This window comes from Sturnira hondurensis, unplaced genomic scaffold, assembly GCF_014824575.4.
Source record: "Sturnira hondurensis isolate 20B ecotype Veracruz unplaced genomic scaffold, ASM1482457v3 Scaffold0006199, whole genome shotgun sequence".
Classification (NCBI taxonomy): domain Eukaryota; kingdom Metazoa; phylum Chordata; class Mammalia; order Chiroptera; family Phyllostomidae; genus Sturnira; species Sturnira hondurensis.
In genome coordinates, this window is record NW_028078830.1 from 757,385 (window position 1) to 778,115 (window position 20,731).

General features: G+C 44.8%; 2 protein-coding genes and 2 pseudogenes across 2 annotated transcripts; all 4 read left to right on the plus strand.

Moving 5' to 3' along the window:
- The first annotated feature begins 4,189 nt into the window (after nt 1-4,189).
- On the plus strand, nt 4,190-10,788 carry LOC118988195 (zinc finger protein 544-like). The gene is made up of 5 exons (XM_037047668.1): nt 4,190-4,326; nt 8,571-8,662; nt 9,923-10,049; nt 10,349-10,435; nt 10,665-10,788. Exons 1-5 carry the CDS (start codon nt 4,257-4,259, stop codon nt 10,700-10,702), a joined length of 414 nt encoding a protein of 137 aa, XP_036903563.1. The 5' UTR covers nt 4,190-4,256; the 3' UTR covers nt 10,703-10,788.
- Nucleotides 10,715-18,783, plus strand: LOC118988170 (zinc finger protein 260-like). The gene is given in 4 exon segments (XM_037047605.1): nt 10,715-10,802; nt 15,538-16,839; nt 17,079-17,950; nt 17,952-18,783. Coding segments are annotated over 4 exon segments (2,337 nt in total). The 5' UTR covers nt 10,715-10,786; the 3' UTR covers nt 18,099-18,783.
- Nucleotides 13,515-14,617, plus strand: LOC118988198 (protein BEX3-like; annotated as a pseudogene).
- LOC118988224 (uncharacterized) lies at nt 14,825-14,980 on the plus strand (annotated as a pseudogene).
- Nucleotides 18,784-20,731: the final 1,948 nt, after the last annotated feature.

Genomic DNA, 20,731 nt, shown 5'->3' on the forward strand with positions numbered 1-20,731 from the left:
GTGACTTCCAACATGGAGATGAGGTCATAAAGAATGTGACTCCATCTTTGCTGGAACACTTCCTTATCTCTGGGATGATTCCCATGACTATCTGCTCATGTCCTAATTCCTCTCACAGCTCTCATTGCCCTGGCATCACCAATGGAATTACAGTTCCTGGCTGGAACATGAGCCCCACGTGTGTAGGGATTTGGATTGGCTGTTCACTACTCTCCCCTTAAGAATGTTTGCTGCAGCCCTGACTGGTGTGGCTCAGTGCGCTGGGCAGTCCTGCAAACTGAAAGATCACTGATTTGATTCCTGGTCAATGCTCATGCCTGGATTTCGGGCCAGGCCCCCAGTTGGGGGTCATGTAAGAGGCATACGGATAGATGTTTCTCTCCCTCTCCCAACCTTCCCCTTTCTCTAAAAAAAAATAAAATATTTTTAAAAAGGAAAAAAATGTTTGCTGCATATATTAAACTTATCTCCCTGGATGACCATACCCAAGCCCCAGAATTCCGTGATGTCCCTACCTCTCATGATCGATGAAAGATCCCATTTTTACTCTAGAATCACCCCAGGAACTGTAGATGATCAACTAAATTAAATACCACCAACCATCAAAGCAAGAAAGAGGTTCCCTTTTGGGTTTTCCATCAGATTCCTTATACCAAGGCTATCTTGATTTTGTGCTAGCTAGTTTTTTATCCTCTCATGCTTTGCTAGTGATCCTTTTTAACAAACAGAACAGGCTTTCAGAGGCGACAATATCTGGCTAAAATTAAAGCAATATTGTTTTGTTTCAATCAAATATATTTAACAACGTTTATTTATTTATTTATTTATTTTTATCTTTAGAGAGGAAGGGAAGGAGAGAAATATCAATGTATGGTTGCCTCTCGTGAGTCCCCTGTTGGAAACTGGCCTGCAACCCAGGCATGTGCCCTAACTGGGAATCGAACCGTGATCCTGTAGTTCACAGGCCCGTGTTCGATCCACTGAGCTACACAAGCCAGGGCTAACTTACGTTTATTTGGACAAAAATGAAGACCCCTTTAAAAGTAGGTTTGAGGGGTTTGGGTTTTTTTTAACTTAGTTTTTACCTGGCTGGTGTAGCTCAGTGGATTAAGCACGGGCCTGCGAACCAGAGGATACATTGTGTGTGTATCCCCTGGCAGGGGACACAGGATACATTGTGTGTCCTCGGCAGAGGCAACCATACATTGATATTTTCTCCCTCTCTCCTTCCCTTCCCCTCTAAAGATAGTTAAATAAAGTAAAATAAATAAAAGTTTACTTTTTAGAGAGGGGACAGGAGGGAGAAAGAAAATATCAATGTGTGGTTGTCTCTCAAGCGCCCCCTACTGGGGACCGGGCCCAAAATGGAGGCATATTCCCTGTTTGGGAATTGACCAGTGACCCTTTGCTTTATAGCCCCGCACTCAATCCACTGGGCTACACCAGCCAAGGTTCCTTTCACTTGTTGAAACCAGGTAAATTTTTCCCATTGGATTTACCACATCCTAGATTTTGGTAATGGTATCCTTATGGTGTCACTTATTTTTCCCTTGCTTTTCCTGAGACCAGTTTCAAGGTGTGAACCTTGTTCAAATCCTAGTTTGAAAAGCAAAATGTAAAGCCTCTGATATAATTGGGGTTAATTTAAATACTGGGTATTTGCTATTAAGTAATTACTGCTACTTTTTTTAAAGATTATTTTTGGAGAGAGGGGGAGGAAGAAAGAGGGAAACACTGATCCATTGTCTCTTGCACACCCCCTACTGGGAACCTGGCCTGCAACCCAGGCATGTGCCCAGACTGGGGATCAAACCGGAGACTCTGGTTCACAGGCCAGCACTCAATCCACTGAGCCACTCCAGCCAACTGCTACTGGTTTTAAGTGGTAATGGTTTTGTAGTTATTTAATATTCATTTTATCTCCACTTTATCTTTTTTCCCAATAGGTGTTGGTAATATGTATTGTAAACAGCTTTTTAAAAATATATATTTTATTTATTTTTATTTATCTCTAGAGGGGAAGGGAAGGAGAGAGGGAGAGAAATATCAATGTATGGTTGCCTCTCGTGCGTCCCCTGCCGGGAACCAGGAACAGGCCTGCAACCCAGGCATGTGCCCTGACTGGGAATCGAACCGCGATCGTGTGGTTCGCAGGCCCGCGCTCAATCCACTGAGCTACACCAGCCAGGGCTTTAAACAGCTTTACTGAGATATAGTTTATAATCAATTCACCTATTTAATCTGTACAATTCAATGGTTTTTAATATATTCAGGGTTATACAACCATCAGGACAATTTCAGAACATTTTCATCATCTCAAAAACAATACCCATTTAACAGTTGGTCACATTTCCCCTTAAATTCCCCCAACCCTAGGCTACCACAAATATGCTTTCTTTATACATTTCCCTATTCTGGACAAAAATAATTTTCTTTTAGAAATACATTCATAGGTGGGCACAGGCAATATTAGTTGATTCAATATTTGTTTAATCAAATTGATTCAAGGAGTTGACTCAAGGAGGATCCCATTACTGTGGTTCTTTCCATCTGCTCTGCCATTCTCAGCATGTTGACTTTGCCTCTTGGACAGGATTCCTCGTGGTGCTGGCAGGGTGGTTCTTTTCCACACATTACACACAGATAATGTTCAGAGGGAATAAAAGGGCACACTAGTGCCCTATGTCCATTTTTGAGAGGGAGGAACACTTCCCCAGAAGCTCCTAGCACACTTGTTATTTCTCCTTAGCCAGAAAGCCCTTTCCTAATTCAAACAAAACACAAGAGGCATGAGACCATCAAGACTCTCCCTTTGGAAGTTAGATTCCAGACTTTCTGAAAGAATGTACAAATTGCAGGGTCATGTTAGCAAGTAACAAGCCTACGAATAAGATGGCTCTTGGGTAAAGCAACTAGCAAGGTCTGTCCCAGGTGAGTCACTGGAACACCCCAGACGCGAGAACACAATCTAGGAGCTCACCATGAGTGATGTCTGAGAAGAGCAGGAGTGGTCCCCACCAAAAAAGGGTGGGTGGGTGGTGGGTCTGACTGCATCCTACATACAATGCAGGGACTGAATATACATACAAAGGCCACAGCTCTCTGGCCCACAACCTCTGCAGCAATAGGCCTAAGTTAGTCAAGACTTGGTTACTAACTGCCGGCCTCCCTGGCTTTTGCCCCTGTACCACTTAGGAGCAATGGGGAGACAAATATGCTCCCCCAAAGAATCGCGCAGGACTGTAAGAGGGCAAAACGGCGGTTTGGCTGCCTGCCACAAGGAAAGCCAAACTCGGGAAGAAGGTGTGGTGCGAAAGAAAAGAGGTTTTTAGCTGCACGACCTGGGTGAAAGTTGGGCTCCTATCTCAAAGATCATCTCCTTTTCCTGCTCAAGACCCCAGTTCTTACAGGGATAGGGAGGGGAGGGCTTTCTTTCTTTCTTCTGTCCATATAATTTTGCTTTTGGCAGGCCAGGGGCCCTATCCATTCATCTTTCTAGCTTCCAGCAGGCTTGGGCTCTATCCATTAATCCTTTTAGCTTTCCCCGCTCTAGGGACCCTACCTATTCATAGTTCTACCTTCTGGCGCACTGAGGGATCCCTATCCATTCGTTTTTCTAGCTTGTGACACGCTCAGTCGAAGAACCCCCCCCCCCTTGCCACCATCTTGACCAATGGGAGACTCCCCAGCACCCAACAGACTGTGGGTAAGAGGACCACACACCTCTAGTGAGGCACCCTCCCACTTCCACCCTCGACAAAGTGCAGAACAGGGAGCCTGCTGCAGCCTTTCACATTTGTCACTGTCCTTGTGCCCAACCTCCACCAAACGCACAGGATGGTGGCGGGCTGCCTTGCTCACCCGCCAGGCAGTCTTCATTTACACCCACAGCAGGTCCGGGCGTCGGAAACGACCAGGAGGGAAGGAGGCCGAGCGCAATTGACGCACGAATCCCGCTCCCGGCGTGGGTGGCCCCTGTGGCTGAGGCGTCGGCCTTGGTCGCCGGAAAAGAGGAATTGGGTCAGCCCCTCGACTCAGATCTCGGCTGCGTGGCGCGTCCACAAGCATAACGGCGAGAAACCACCTCGGGCGCGCGGCCTTCTGGGACTTGTCGTTTTTTGGCGCCGAGCACGCGCACTTCCGCCGTCCACCGGAAGCCCCACCGCTACCTCCCCCGTTCAGGTGAGTCAAGCATGTGGGAATAGCGGGAAGGTTCCGCTGTAAGCGGGCGGGGTGGGTTACAGGACCTGGCCGAAATGACCTCGGCAGCGTCCGAGGAGGCAGCGGGCCTGGCTCGCGTACCTCCTCTTGCGGGGCCAGGCAGTGGTATGTAAGATTCAAGCCCCTCTGGCCGCAGAATCCCGTAGAGAGCAGGTCCAGGAAGGGCCTGGACAGCATCAGAGCCCCGCTGAGGCACCCCTGCTGCAAGACGGAGTTGGGGCTGCTCTGCCTGGCCCTCCTACCCAAAACAGGCCCGGGATGGAGAGCTGCTGTGGAAGATTTCAGGCCGGCGTTTGTAGCTCTGGGGCCTCCCACCCAGGCCTGAATCGTGCCTCCTGCTTTCCTCCCTGTTAAAGCACACTGCTCACCCCCAGTCGGCTCTCAGTGCAGGAGGTGGTAGCCAAGAGCTTCCTAGCAGCCGTCCAGGGAAGTACGCCTCATGGATGAAAAAGGAGTTCTGTGAGAACAACTTCATAGGGAGATAACGCCATTAATTCCTAACTGGGCAGGTCTTGGCAGGTAGTCATGCCGCAGGCCTGTAACTTCCTTAGGAAGAAGTTTATCTTCGCCTCAGCGAAGCCTAAGCAAGCGTTGTCTATTGTTTCTGTACATCTCCGTTAGCACACGTTTTTTGTTTTTTCTTTTTAATATTTTATTTATTTATCTTTTGAGGGAAAGGGAAGGAGAGAAGGGGAGAAATATCAATGTGTGGTTGCCTCTCATGAGTGCCCTGCTGGGAACTGGTCTGCAACCTAGGCGTGTGCCCAGACTGGGAATCGAACCTGCGATCGTGTGGTTCGCAGGCCCCAGCTCAATCCACTGAGCTACACCAGCCAGGGCTCTTTTTTAAAAAGATTTTATTTACATTAGCACACCTTTGAAGTGCCTCTTTCTTGTCAAATAGCTGGACATCCCCAATCTCTACCTTGCTTTCTCCCCACTCTTATGTAATCTTCCTTACATTCCCATTTTAATTCCGAATGCTTGAAAGCTGCAAACTCATTTCTGGAAAGCATTTTCTCAGTCTGTTGAGATCATACTTTCAGCTGTATTCTCTGTTTGGCTCAAGTAAATTATAAAAGTTCCTTATAGGTTTGGACGCCCTTACTTACATCCACACCCTGTTCCCCAGAGGACACCCCAGTCCCAGAATACACCACGTTTTCTTCCACTGGTACGTGAATGTTCTGCTCACTTTGAAGAAAAAACTGTTGTTTTCCAAGTGAACAAAGTTATGGATAGCCTAGGCAAACAACATCAGCAACACCAATCTGGGATGTAGGGGGACTACAGTGGTTGTGCGTGCTAATGCCCCAAGTTAGGGGCTAGGTGAGAGGAGGGGCTGGAGATGTGAGCAGGACTGGAGGTGAGGACTGCAGGGACAAGAAGCTGTCCTTTACATGAGGGCTTGGATTTCAAGGAGACTGTGGAAGTGGAATCATGTCGCTGTGGAAATAACGCAGTGCAAGGGGGAGTGTCAGTAGAGTGGAAATTGCTAAGAAGACTCCAATTTTTTAAAAATTTTATTTATTGATTTTAGAGACAGAAACATCACTTTGTTGTTCCTCTTATTTATGCGTCCATCAGTTGATTCTTGTGTCTTGTGATCTGGGTTTGAGCCTACAACGTTGGTGTATGGGAAATGGGGATGACACTCTAACCAACTGAGCTACCCAGCCAGGGCTCCATTTTTAGAAAGGAGCCAGGAAGAAGGTCACAGAACAAGAGAAAAGGAATTCCTAGTCACTCTCAGTTCTATTGAGTTGAGGGTTCCATGGTGGTGGGGTGGGGGTGGTGTTGAGGAGGGAAAGGCAGTGTCAGAAGCTTGGGAGGGAGGTTTAGGCTTGTCATGAAGCTTGGGGTAGCTTAAAACCCTATGCCAAAGTCAGGGAAAGAAGAAACTGGAAACATAAAGAGAAAGTGCCTCTTCCCCAGCCCTGCGCAGTTCCCAGCCAGTCCAGCTCTCTCCTGGGTCCAGCATGAGATATGGAAGGGGAATTTCATGTCCAAGTATCATTGACATGATTAAATATGCCTGTACTGTGGGTCAACATGGCATTAAGCTGTATAAATGCAACTCATTTAATTCTCACAGAGGCATGATGAGGTAAGAACTGCTATTCCAGAAGTCTGCAGAGGAGGAAACAGGGTCAGAGAAGTTAAGGTCTCTTAGGGGTCCTGTGGAGGCAAGTTGTAGAGTGGGACTTTGCAGTTGGGCAATTTGGCTGCAGAATGGGTATTCCCAGACAATGAAGAGGATCAAAGGGTAGAAATAGACATATGGGCAGTAGGAGATTGCCCTGGGTTGGGCTGGAGTGTCAGAACAAGAGAGCATCATCTGGAATTCTGGGAAGCCTTCTTAGTGTGGAGAGCCTGGGGGTGTCAGACACTCTGTCAAGGGCTCAGCTGAGAAGAGCAAGAACTTGGTGGCAAGAGCGGGGCACTGGGATGCAGGAGTTGCCTTCACCAGAAGGAAAACCTCTGAGAAGTTGCAGGGAGCCACTTGGGAGCGTGTGGGCTTAGGGGAGTATGTGTGCCAGGAAGGTGGAAGAGTCCAAGGCCATCTTTGAAGTTAATTAAGAGGTGTATCTGCACTGAAGGGGTCACAGTGAGAGGGGCTGGAAGGGGAAGTGAAAGCCAGGACTTGCAGCTGTAGGGGGAGGAGATGAAGTAGATGTTGTCGTCCTTCCAGTCTCACACCACCCAGGATGCAACACCTGTTGGCTGATTTATTCATGATAGCCATTCTGACTGGTGTGAGGTGATAACCCTGCATCTTAATTTGCATCTTTCTGATGATTAAGTGCTGTTGAGCATCTTTTCATGTCTATTGGCCATCTACGTATTCTCTCTGGAAAAATGTCTATTCAGGTCCTCTGCCCATTTTTTAATTGGATTTTTAAATGTTGAGATGTATGAATTCTTCATATATTTTGGATATTAAATTTTGGATATATTTTGGATATTATCTGATTATCAGATATATCATTTACAAATATCTATTCCCATTAAGTAAGTTGCCTTTTTGTTTTATTGATGCTTTCCTTTGTGGCCAAAAGCTTTATAGTTTAATGTCATCTGGGTTTTTTTGTTTGTTTGTTTTGGTTTGGTTTTTCACATCTGTTTCCCTTACCTGAGGACACATATCTAAAAATTACTGGTTTAACTAGTGTCAAAAAGTTTATTGTTTTATGGTTTGGGGTCTTACATTTTAATCTTTAATCCATTTTTAGTTTATTTTTGTATATGAAGTTATAAACTGGTCTACTTTCATTTTTTTGCATGGATCTGGTAGGCTTTCCAACACCCTTTATTGAAAATACTGCTTTTTTTTTCTTAAAAACTTTCTTTATTTTCAGAGAGAAGGGAGGGGAGGGAGAAAGAGCAGGAGAGAAACATCGATCGGTTCCCTTGTGTACACACCCCAACCTGGGATCACACCCTCAGCCTAGACTGACGTCCTGACTGTGATTCAATCCAGCAACCCTTCAGTTGGCAGGCCGGCTCTCAGTCCACGGAGCCACACCAGCGAGGGATGAAGACACTGTCTTTATCCCATTTTACACTCTTGCCTCTTTGCTCATTAGTCCTAGATGTTCCATGTAAGTGAGACTTTATTTCTCAGCTCTCTGTTCTATTATTCTGCCTCAGGCAGTAGGGCAGCATTGAAGCACCTCCAGAACATCATGAGGGAAAACACTTCTCTTCCAGAGTGCCTTTTGCTGTCCTCAGCATTTTCATAACCTCCTTGTCACAATTCCCCACACATATTTTTGGAAACCGACTGATGTTTCATTGTAATATACATACATTGTCCTTTTTTTTTTTTAAACCAGGTCCTGGATCACTGTTCTTTGACAATTGTGCAGCGTTTTTATTTTTTGTTTTTTGCAAACCAGTTGTTTCATTGGTATGTTTTTAAAGCACGCAGTTGTTTTGATACCCTGTCTTTACCTCCCCCTGTTCATTCTCATGAAATGACAGGAAAAATTGGCCCCTCTACTTGTATGCAGAGGGGAATCTGTGTCTGTTGGATCACAGTTCAGACACCCCAGCACATGTCTGGGCATTTACCTTGAGCCCAGGGGCAGCCCAGGTTGATCCCCAGGCCCAGACCTGAGCACACTGAGCCCGTTTCCCCACTGGAAAGCTGTCTGGGCTACTCTGGCTGACTTCAGAGCCTTGGACAAGAGCGCCGTGTGGTCACAGTTCTACCTCCCTGTTCCTCACACCCCAGCGGAATGTCCCTCAATTGGTATATTCCCCTCCTTTGTTTGGGGTTGGAGTGGGCTCGAGAGAGTGGGGGTACTGAGCAGTGGCTGAATCCCTAATTGTTCCCCCACCCCCAGCACTGCCTCCTGAGGACATCTGCCCTCTGCACACCACCTTCTTCCAGTCTGAGGAGGAAATGGAGGCGGGTTCTCAACTAGTTTCATCCCAGGTAAGTTAGGTTACCTTGGCTCTTTTTGCCCCTCAGTGTTCTCAGCTATAAAATGGGTCCAGGAATAGCACTCGCCTCTTCAGGAGGACACACACAGGAGCTCAGCGATGCAGCCTTGTACTTTTGGGTGAGATCTATGGGCTCCCTGCAGATAAAGCACCTTCCCAGTGCAGATGAGCCACTTGCACCTGGGTCTCTGGGCCATATCTCCTCCCCTCATGTCCTGTGTGGCTGCCAGAGGTGGGGTGCTGTCTGCATAGTCACATCAGGACAACTCACACCTGAGAAGTTCAGGGACTTGTCCAGGTGTCTAGCTGCTAAGGCATGAAGCTGAGGTGCCAAATTGGGCCTGGTGGCCAGGGCCAGGACATAGGGCCCCTTACCTGCCAGTCTCTGTTGAGATCCGGCTCTACCAGTGTTTTCTGTAAGGACCAGGAGGTGGAAAGTACCTTAGGCTCTTTGGACCACACGTGGTCTCTGTCCCATATTTTTTTGTACACAGCCCTTTAAAAAACAAAATCCATTCTTAGCTATATTTGTCTGCTGCTATAACAAAAATACTACAGGCTGTGTAGCTCAAACAACATTTATTTTCTCATAGTTCTGGAGACTAAAAGTCTGAGACCAAGGTGCTAGCAGGGTTAGTTTCGGGTGAGGACTGTCTTCCTGGCTTGAAGATTGTGCCTTCTCTGTGTCTTCACATGACAGAGAAAGAAGCCTCTGGTGTCCCCTTGTATTGTAAGGACACCAATCCCATCGCATTAGGGCCCTACTCTTATGACCCCCCATTAACATTATTTGCTTTTGTAAAGGCCCCGCCCCCAAATACAGTCACACGGGGGTAGGACTTCAACATATGATTTAGGGAAAAAACAGTTTCCCTAGCTCATGGCATTAGCCTTCTAAAAACACACCACAGTCTTCATTTGTCCCCCAGGCTGTATTTGCTCATCTCTGACTTAGAACATCCTCTTTGACTGCCCTCAGATCTGTGATTTTGTAGAGAAGCAGGGGATGGGGTTCTCCCTCTAGGGTTCCTGCTGTTTCCCAGGGCAGAAAATCAGGATTGCTGGTGTAACCAGCAATAGACTCAGGAGTGAAAATGCTGTGGATTGGGTCAGTGTCTGATCAGATCACTGCTCAAAGGTGGGAACCTGTGGGTGCTCTGGACATCATGTCTCCTTCCTTTTGCTGGCCACTACCCCCTCAACCTCCACATCGGGGAGACGTGGCCCCATGGTAACGTGGGTGATGTTTCAGCCACCTGTCAGCTTCAAGGATGTGGTTGTGAGCTTCACACGTGAGGAGTGGAGACAGCTAGACACAGTTCAGAGGACACTGTACCGCGACGTGACACTAGAGACATGTGGCCACCTAGTCTCCCTGGGTAAGGTGGGCTCTGCCATTGCATGGGCTTTCTGCCTCTGGGACTCCAAACTGTGGCTCTTCCCCTGGGTGTGCTTATGCTGGGGTGGAGCATTCCAGAAATGGGTCCCTTCAAGATACAGATCCCGGGTGTTGCCGCTTAGCCTCTACTGCAGGACTGTAACTTGTTCCCCAGAATGGCTCTAGGTCCCTCCTCCTCCATCCATGTCTGACCCCAGGGAATAAGGGCTGGGCCAGAAAATGTAGTTGTCTTCATCTCCAACCAGAGCACCAAGTCTTGTGTTTTTCCCCATTGACCAGGGCTTTTGCTCCCCAATATGGATGTGATCTCCCGCCTGGAGAATGGTGAAGACCCATGGAGGGCAGAGCAGGAACCTCCTACCCGAGGTGAGAGCCTTTGTTTGGGCAGAGAGTTCCCTAGGTTGGAGGTGGAGGGAGGCCATGCCTGGGGAGCTTGCTCAGGTGTTCTCTGCAGCTGCCTCATGTCCAGCGAGGCAGATACCTCTTCATCCATGGACCCAGCTCACGGAATGCACATGCCACTGTCTCAGGCGTGGGTTTACTTCTTTTCCCTACTCCCCTTTGGTCTTTACCCATCACCACCTTGTCTTCCCAGGTCCTTCAGATCCCTCTTCCCTGAGCTCCTTGTCATAAGTTCACTGTGGAAGCAGCTCCTCAGGCTTCCCTTTTAGGCCTGCTCTTTCCCTCCAGTATGTTTGAAGTTCCCATGACTTCCAGATGATCCCGTGGTGTGGTGAGATCTTATGTATCCTAGGAAATGTCAGCCACGTGTTTCTTTCAGAAGAATTCTTCCTATTCTTCTGGACCTGCTTTCCTGGTCTTCTCATCCCATAGACCCACCTCCTTATATATCCCAGTGTGTCGGCCTAATTGGAATTCTTTTTTCAAACAGCTATTTCAAGATACAATTTACCCATTTAAAGGGCCCAAAGGTTTTTAGTGTATTCACATCACCAGAATTAATTTAGAACTTGTTCATCACCCCAAGTAAATTGGGCCACTTCTCATGGTCATTTTGTTTTAAATAATAGATTTCTTTAAAATTTATTTTTCAGTTACAGTTGACATTTAATACTATGTTAGTTTCAGGTGTAAAACAATAATTAAACATATATATAACTTACAAAGTGATAACCCCAATAAGTCTAGCATACATCTCAAACTAGATATTTTTATTACATTATTATTGAGTATACTCCCTATGTTGTACTTTTTTACATCCCTGTGAATATTTATATAATTGATCATTTGTATTTCTTAATCTCTTTCACCTTTTTCATCATAGACTATTTAGAAAGCAGTTTTATGTTTACACAAAGTTGAACAGAACATACGGAGTTTGCACTTACCTCTTAGCCCATACATTCAGTTTTCCCTATTAATATTTTGCATTCTGTGGTACATTAGTTACAATTGATGAGCCTTCATTGATTGTTATGTTATTAATAGTGATCAATAGTTTACATTAGGTTCACTCTTGGTATTTTGCGTTTTGTGGGTTGGACGAATGTAGGATGACTTGTATCCACCATTTGTAGTGTTACACAGAGTAGTCTTACTGCCCTAGAAACCCTCTGTACTCTGCCTGTTCATCCTTCTGGCTAGCCTGACTCCTGCCAACCACTGATTATTTTACTGTCTCTTTAGTCTGCCTTTTCTGGAATGTTCTAAAGTTGGAATAATGCATTCTGTGGCCTTTTCTGATGAACTGCTTTCACTTACCATCATGTGTGCCCTTCTCATCACCTGGAGGCATTGAATTTATGTCTGTGTTTCTGCTCCAACTGATCCTGTAACTCTCACCTGCAGCCTCTGTTATTTCTTCCTCTGAAGTTTCATCTGTAATTATCCTTGGTCTTCAAATGTCATTCAGAATTCAGTTTACTGGCCACGCCTTCCTTCTGTCTATCATGTGTTCTGTCTACTATTTGCCTGACCTGCAGTTTGTCTTCCTGTTTTCATGATCCTGACAGAGAAGTTGTTGTGGAATGTTTAACCACCTTTGCTCGGTTTCCAACAGCCAGGCACAGTTTTGACACATCTTACCCATCCAGAGATTTCTCTTGTCCTTGTCCTCAAACACCCTATCAATCCCCTTTATTGGGTCATTGTTTCATTTGAAAAAGTTCTCATTCTCATCATTGGGGATTCCAAACTAAAACCCCAGATGAATACATCAGAGTCTCAGGAAGGAGAACAGTGTTGGTTATAGGGATTGCTGGGTATAGATAAGGACCTTACCCAAGAGGGAAAGAGGATCCTCAACATGAGGGAAACGTCCCCATGGAAGTCAAGGAATGGCCAGGAGTGTATTTAATACTTTGTTAAGCGGAGGGTCCTTGTCTCCTTGGCAGGCATGGAGAGCAAAGGATGGGTGCTTGAACAGAGGTCTTGATGGTAGTGGCCACATGACTGGTGGCCACATGACTGGGATGGACTGTGGACAGAGTGACCAACAAAGGGGGAATATCAGAGGACCTTAGTAAGTGTCCTAAGCTGGGAGCTTATTGGGCACACTGGGAGCCCAGTATCACCAACAGAAGGAGGAATCAGTAACAATGGTGATGATGGCAGCAGTACCGTGAGCTATCAGTGTGCCCTGTGCTAGACACTGTGAAGCTCACATGTTGACTCATTTATACCTCAAAGTAAACCTGGCAAGCTAAGCGTTCTTATTCCTGGCATACCACCAAGGAAGATGATCCTCAAAAGTCACCAGTTGGGGAAGCCTGTGGTTTGGACTGGCCAACCACACTGCTTCACAGATGACAGTGCTTTTTTGGCGAATCTGTAGCATCAATACTGGAATGGTTAAAGCAACGTTTTTCTTTCTATGCAGCCAGAAGGAGTGATAGAAATGGTGCTTTATGACTATTAAGTCATTCTGGTGTTTGGATTCTGTTTTAAGATTCAAAATCAGCCCTGGCTAGTGTAGCTCAGGGGATTGAGGGTAGACCTACAAACCAAAGGTCACCAGTTCAACTCCCAGTCCAGGGTGCATGCCTAGGTTGTGGGCCAAGTCCCCAGTGGGAGGCGCGTGAGAGGCAACCACACACTGATGTTTCTCTCCTTTCTCCTTCTCTTCCCAGCCCCCCACTCTAAAAATAAATAAATACAAATTTTTTAAAAAAGGTTCAAAATCAGAAAATAGGCCTAGATTCTGAGTCAGTAATCTAGATTGAGGTACAAGTTAAGATCCTGTATTAGTTTCCGGAGGGTTCTGTAACAAATTGCCACTGGGTTTTAAACAACCCAAATTTAGCCTGGCTAGTATGGCTCAGTAAGTTGAGTGCCAAGAATCGAAAGGTCGTGAGTTTGATTCCCAGTCAGGATACATGCCTGGGTTGCAGGCTGGGTCCCCAGTCGGAGAGAAACAATCACTGTTTCTCTCACTCATCAATGTTTCTCCCTCTCTTTCTCCCTCCCTTTTCCTCTCTCTAAACAATAAATAAAATCTTTGAAAAATAGAAAAAATTAAACAACACAAATTTATTCTTCCACCATTCTTGGAGGCCAGAAAGCTGAAACAATATCAACAGGGCCATGTTCTCTCAGGAGGTCACTGGAGGAAATCTCTTCCCTGTCTGTTCCAGGTTCTAGTGGCTGTGACATTCCTTGGATTTTGCCCACATCACTTCAGTCTCTTAAGTCCAACATCTTTATATTTCTGCTCTGTGTCTGTTAATTTATCTCTGTGTATTTGTTCACTCTTCCTCTAATTCCATCTTACAAGGTCACTTGTGACATTTACAGCCAGATAATTTCCCCATCTCAAGACTCAGCAGTTCTGCCTTCTGGGTACCAGCTCCCTGCTGCCCTACACACTGGGCTGGCATCAGACCCAGGATACTGGAGCAGGTCTGCTGGTCCAAGTGTGGTGGTGGTGCACTCGTGGTGAGAATCAGGAAGAGGAGCAGACAACAAGGATAGGCTCAGAAAAACAACGAGGAAGAAAATACCATGGCAAATATGCACCGCGAAAACGAAGAAATTGAGCAGTGTGTGCAGAATGGAGAGGAAGACCATCCTTTGGACAGGGACGAAGGCCACCAGCCCACAGGAAATAACAGTTGGCAACAGGCATTCCGACTGGCCCCTAGCTTCTAATGGGCCATACCCAATCGGCAGATCAATGATGGGATGGGTGGAGACGGAAATGATATGGAAATGTTCATGGAGGGGATGAGAGAAATCCAGAGAAAAATTAGGGAGCTGCAGTTGTGGAATTGTCTGCATATCCTGATGGTGGAATTCTCTAATCTCTAACCATGACCATCATGATGAATTTTGCCTTATGCCTTGATTCCTATCATTTTCCATGAGATTAATACTGTGATTCCCACTGCTTTTTCCTTGCATTTCCTGATACACCTTTACTGATCCATTTGCTGTGAACCATATGTAATTTCCATGTGTCAGGTGGGTTCTGTGTCACCAACTTCTCTTTGGAGATTGCCTTGGTACACAGTCTTAAGTTTCTGTCAACATTAGTTTCACCCATTTGCATGGAGAAATGTAAAGTTAATAAAGCAATGAAAAAGCAACCTAAAATGCCCTAGCTGGTGTAGCTCAGTGGATTGAGCACAGGCCTGCAAACCAGAGGATCATGGTTCGATTCCCAGTCAGGGTACATGCCTGGGTTGCAGGCCAGTTCCCAGCAGGGGATGCACGAAAGGCAACCATACATTGATGTTTCTCTCTCTCTCTCCTTCCCCTCTAAAGATAAATAAATAAAAAAACTTTAAAATTTTTTTGAGCTTTGCGCAGTGGCAGTATCGTAGCCAATGAGGTTTATCCGAGGCGCGATTATTGCTAATTAAAATTTTTTTTGAAAAAGCAACCTAAAAAAAAAGAAAGACTCAGAAGTTCTGCAAAGATCTTTTTTCAAATACAATACCATATTCACAGGTCCCAGTAACTCGACATAGGTATGTATCTTTTGGGTTTATTGAGGTCCATATACCTTCAGACTCAGTTCTTTCTGGGGATTTCTCCTTTAATCTTTATGCTCTTGTACTTGTTCTTAGTCCTCTACTTCCTCTTTGGGGACAGTTCTCCTGGATTATGTCATTACCTTTGTTTTATGTGCATTATCACTTGATTCCCTATTTACTGATCCATCCCATTCTTTTTTTTAAAGATGTATTGATTTATTTATCTTTAGAGGGGAAGGGAAGGAGAGAGGGAGAGAAATATCAATGTATGGTTGCCTCTCATGTGTGCCCTGCTGGAAACTGGCCTGCAACCCAGGTTGGGAATCGAACCGCAATACTCTGGTTCGCAGGCATGCACTCAATCCACTGAGCTACACCAGCCAGGCTTATCCCGCTCTTTTATATTCTGTGTGAAATTACAGTCCATGGATTCAAAACAAACCCAGAGACACTTCTCATACTTGGTGTTTTTCTTGTTCCCCTCTCCCCTTCTAAGGCTTCTGCAATAATTCAGGCATTTTGGATTTCTTACAGACTGGATGACTACACTTGAAAAGAAAGAGTTACCTTCTGAAGAGAATACTGCTGTAGAAGAGCTGTCCTTCCACGTGAATATGAAATGCTGTGTAGAGAGCCCCTGGTCTGTGCAGGATTGGAGGGACCAGCCAGGGGAACAACACAATGAATCTTTGAGTCAAATTGTACTCACCTTGGAGGAGTTTGTGCAAGAGGAATATTGTGAGCATGACCTTGGGGGAAGTTGTCGGAGTGAAAGCCTTCTACCTCCAGCATTACCTGCAAAAACACCATTCTACAAGCTTGACTCACAGGTTCAGCAGTTGAAACAGAGTTCAGTTTTTGTCAATCACTGGAAAGGCTGGACCAATCAGAAGCCCTGTGAAAATCTTGCAAGTGCCAGAGCCTTCTCTCAAAACGTTCACTTGCATAAACTTGCAAATGTTGGAAAGGAAGATAAAAAGCCTCATGAATGTACTGTCAGAAGTGACTCTTTGAAATATGGTACTTCTGTTCATTTCCATAACAGAATATTTTCATCAGAGAACAGTAATGATTGTAAGGCCTATGGAAATGTCATTAACCATAGCATGTCTCTGAATAAAAACCAACCAGTGCATTTTGGAGAAAGTCAATATAAGTGTGACGAACACTTTGTGCAACCTGAAGTAATTGTTGTATATCCTGGATGTGAGGAGGAATGCAGTGCCTTCTACGTGGCTTCATCTTTTAGTGACTGTGACATCAATCAGACGAGAAAGAAGCCACATGCAGGTAATCTATGTGGAAAATCTGCCAGCTGTTACTCTAAGCTTGTACATCAGAGAACACACACCGGAGAGAAGCCATGTAAATGCAGTCATTATGGTAAAGCCATCTCTGGGAGCTTTTACCTTTCACATCAGAGGATTAACTTAGGTGAGAATCCCTATGAGTGTAGTGACTGTGGGAAATCTTTTAGGCAGCAATCACAGCTTGCTGTGCCTCAGAGAATCCACATTGGAGATAAACCTTATGAATGCAGTCATTGTGGAAAAGCTTTCAGGTGGAGATATCTCCTCATTGTGCATCAGAGAACACACACTGGAGAGAAGCCCTACCAGTGTAATGTGTGTGTTAAAGCCTTCAGTGGTCGGTCTGCTCTTAGGAGACATGAGAGAACGCACACCGGTGGAAAACACTTTGAATGTAATGATTGTGAAAAGTTCTTTAACCAGCAGAGTCACCTTACTAGGCATCAGAGAAGTCATACTGCAGGGAAACCTTATTTTTGTGCTCATTGTGGAAACTCTTTTAGCCGTAGCTCTGACTTTGTTGCACATAGAAGGATTCACACTGGAGAGAAACCCTACGAATGTAACCACTGTGGGAAGTCTTTTTGGCAGCAGTCACAGCTTATTGTACATCAGCAAGGTCATGCTGGAGAGAAGAAATTTTATGAATGCAGTCATTGTGAAAAAGGTTTCAAGTGGAAATCTCACCTTACTCTACATCAGAGAACCCACACTGGAGAAAAGCCCTATGAATGCATTGAATGTGGGAAAGNGACTTTGTTGCACATAGAAGGATTCACACTGGAGAGAAACCCTACGAATGTAACCACTGTGGGAAGTCTTTTTGGCAGCAGTCACAGCTTATTGTACATCAGCAAGGTCATGCTGGAGAGAAGAAATTTTATGAATGCAGTCATTGTGAAAAGGGTTTCAAGTGGAAATCTCACCTCACTCTACATCAGAGAACCCACACTGGAGAAAAGCCCTATGAATGCATTGAATGTGGGAAAGCCTTCAGTGATGGATCATCTCTTAAAAAACATGAGAGAACACACACTGGTGAAAAGCCCTATCACTGCAACCACTGTGGGAAATCTTTTCGGCAGCAATCACAGCTTGTTGTACACCAGCGAACCCATACTGGAGAGAAACCTTATGAATGCAGTCACTGTGGAAAAGGTTTCAAGTGGAGATCTCACCTCATTCTACATCAGAGAACCCACACTGGAGAAAAGCCCTATGAATGCATTGAATGTGGGAAAGCCTTCAGTGATGGGTCATCTCTTAGAAAACATGAGAGAACACACACTGGTGAAAAACCCTATCACTGCAACCACTGTGGGAAATATTTTCGACAGCAATCGCAGCTTGTTGTACACCAGCGAACCCATACTGGAGAGAAACCTTATGAATGCAGTCATTGTGGAAAAGCTTTCAGCCAGAGATCTATCCTCACTGTTCATCAAAGAACACACACTGGAGAGAAGCCCTATAAGTGTAAAATTTGTGTTAAAGCCTTCAGCCAGAGATACCTCCTCATTGTGCATCAAAGAACACACACTGGAGAGAAGCCTTATCAGTGTAACATGTGCATTAAAGCCTTTAGTGGTCGGTTGGCTCTTAGAAAGCACGAGAGAACGCACACAGGCGAGAAACCTTGTTAATGAATGTAATCATTGTGAAAAGGCCTTTAGTAGGCAGAGTCTCTGTAGTGGGCATCAGAAAGTTCACACTAGAGAGAAACCATATTTTTGTGCTCATTGTGGAAAGTCCTTTAGCAATAACTCCTATTTTTGTCACACATAAAACTTCACACTGGAAAGAAACCCTACGAATGTTACTACTGTGGGAAAACTTTACACAGCTTGTGTATCTGTGGATTCATCTTGGAGAGAAGAAACCTTATAAATGCAGTTATTGTTGAAAGGTTTCAAATGGAGAGCTCTCAGTATGCATCAGAGAACACACACTGGTGAGAAACTTTACAAATGTAATCATTGTGAAAAGGCCTTTCCTGGCATCAGACTTGCCTTACTGGCCATCAGAGAATTCATACTAGAGAGAAATGCTATGAATGTAACAAGTGTTGGAAGGCTTTCAGTTAAAGTAAATCCCTAATTCAATATGAGAAAACTCATAGGAGAGAAACCCTATGAATAATTAAGATGGAAAAGCTTACTACTAGGACTTGGCTAGACATCAGATGACCACATGCATCAGAATTGCTTGGGGTGTATATTGAAACTGCAGATTACCAAGCTTATCCTAATTTACTAAATCAAAAGTCTACCAGTAACGGAGCTCAGCATTTCCTAAAGCAGCATGTTATTTGTACATGCACTAAAATGTGTTTACTTCTGCGTTTATGTGAGAAGGTAAACTTTCAGTCAAAGCTCATAGCAGAGAATACAAAACTCAGAACTGTGTTTGTTATCATTTCATTGCAAACAGCCACATAAACGTCATCAGATTTTATCCCTGTAGCATTTCTGAAAAATGATGGGGGACTGGGAGATACTATATATCCAAAAGAGGCTGAAGTGTACGTCCACAATGGTAAAAATGTGAGAGGTCGTTACTGTAGATTTGAGCATGGGGCAGCATCACCTAGGGGCACATATTGGGAAAGGCTGAAGCCAGGACTAAAGAAAGGGCAGTAGCACTGGAGGTCACAGCCCCTTGGCCGAGTTTAAGGCTTGTAGCTGTGTGGCAAGAGAATAGGATTAATTGAAGGTCTGCTCATGAAACTCCAGATTTCCTCCCCCTTTTCTAGTCTTCTTGTCTTGCATAAAGTATCTGGCTGTGGGTGAGCAAAATGAAATAGAGAGTGAATTAGTTATGGAAAAATAGTTGGTCTGGGGGCTAGGGAATGGGTGTATTATGCTCCAGAACAAGGGCTGTCCTTAATATTTCAAGGACCTTCATACTAAAACCTGGTTCCTGCCCTATTCCCCTCAAAGAGAACCATTAAAACAGCCCCCACCATCTATGGAGACCCTTCTGATTTCTGATAGTATCTACAATGTGGATGAGAAGTTTGAAAGCCTTAAACATCAAAGAAAATATCTGAGGTTAAGAAAAAAAAGCCCAGGAAGGACAGATTTCAGAGGAACTAAACATTTAAAATGGAGATTGAGTCAGAAATAATTGCCAATGAAAAATAAATGCAAGATAATATTTTAAGAAGTTATTAGAACAAAAATAAGCTGAAGTTAAAAGTAAGATTTTTTTTAAAAAGAGAAGGAAATTTTTGCAGAGCTGAAAGAAAATCTTAAGGTCCTGTCAATTACTATCCAGGATTAGTAAGATCCGTTGAGAACAACACAGTTAAAAAGACATTGCAGAAACTTCTGGGGAAAATAATTTTGAAACAAAAGGAATAGAGCCCTGGCTGGTGTAGCTCAGTGGATTGAGCGCAGGCTGCGAACCAAAGAATCACTGGTTCAATTCCCAGTCAGGGCACATGCCTGGGTTGTGGGCCAGCTCCTCACTGTTGGACATATGAGAGGCAACCATACATTGATCTTTCTCTCCCTCCCTTCCCCTCTCTCTAAAAATAAATAAATAAAACTAAAAAAAGAAAAGGAATAGGGTATTTTAAAAGAAATGTTCTAACTAGGGGTAAAGAAAAAAACATAACCAAGGATGTCAGGGTAGACAAATTTTATTGTTAACTTTTAAAGATTATTTATTTATATTTTTTAGGGAGGAGAAGGAGGGAAATAAATGTGTGGTTGCCTCTCACCTGCCCCCTCCCAAGGACCTGTCTTGCAGAAGCCTTGTCACCAGAAAGTCACTAGGACCCTGGAGAGGGGCTTGATATTCTGAGACAACTGAACAGAATCTGAAGGGACAAGACAGGTATGTGAATTTGGATAGCCACCAGATACTGAATGTATTTTCCCAGGGTCCTTCTGGCAGTTACCTGGTACCTTTCATAAAACCATTTAGGTAACATAACTTCCATGATTTATATTGGATCCTGAGGTTGAGATGAGCAGTCTGAGCAGAGCAGGTGGGGATTTTGCTTCCTGGTGTGACAGTTAGGCCTGCTGCTGAGATCAACAAAGTTGTGTAGCATTCAAAAGATGCTGGAGCCTGAGAAGAAGGACCTGCCCAACAGATTCAGCAAAGTGAATGTTTGGCATTCTTGTGGTCCAGATATCTAAGAGCAAGTTTAATTCATTAAGTCCTGAAAGTAGCTTTCTTTAATGAAGGAGCTCCTGGAAGCTCAGGTATGAATGTTGTACCTGAAGTCCCAGGATACTAGTGTTCCTTCTCCAAAATGGGGAGTCAGCAGGGGTTGTGTGGTCTTGTGCTTCTGGAGACAACACCCATTGAGAATTACAGGTGGGAAGATGGATTCGTGTGCAGGAAACGGGAGGACAGTATGAATACGCAGTGTGTTCTGAGAGGTACCCTGTGCTTCAGCAAGTCAG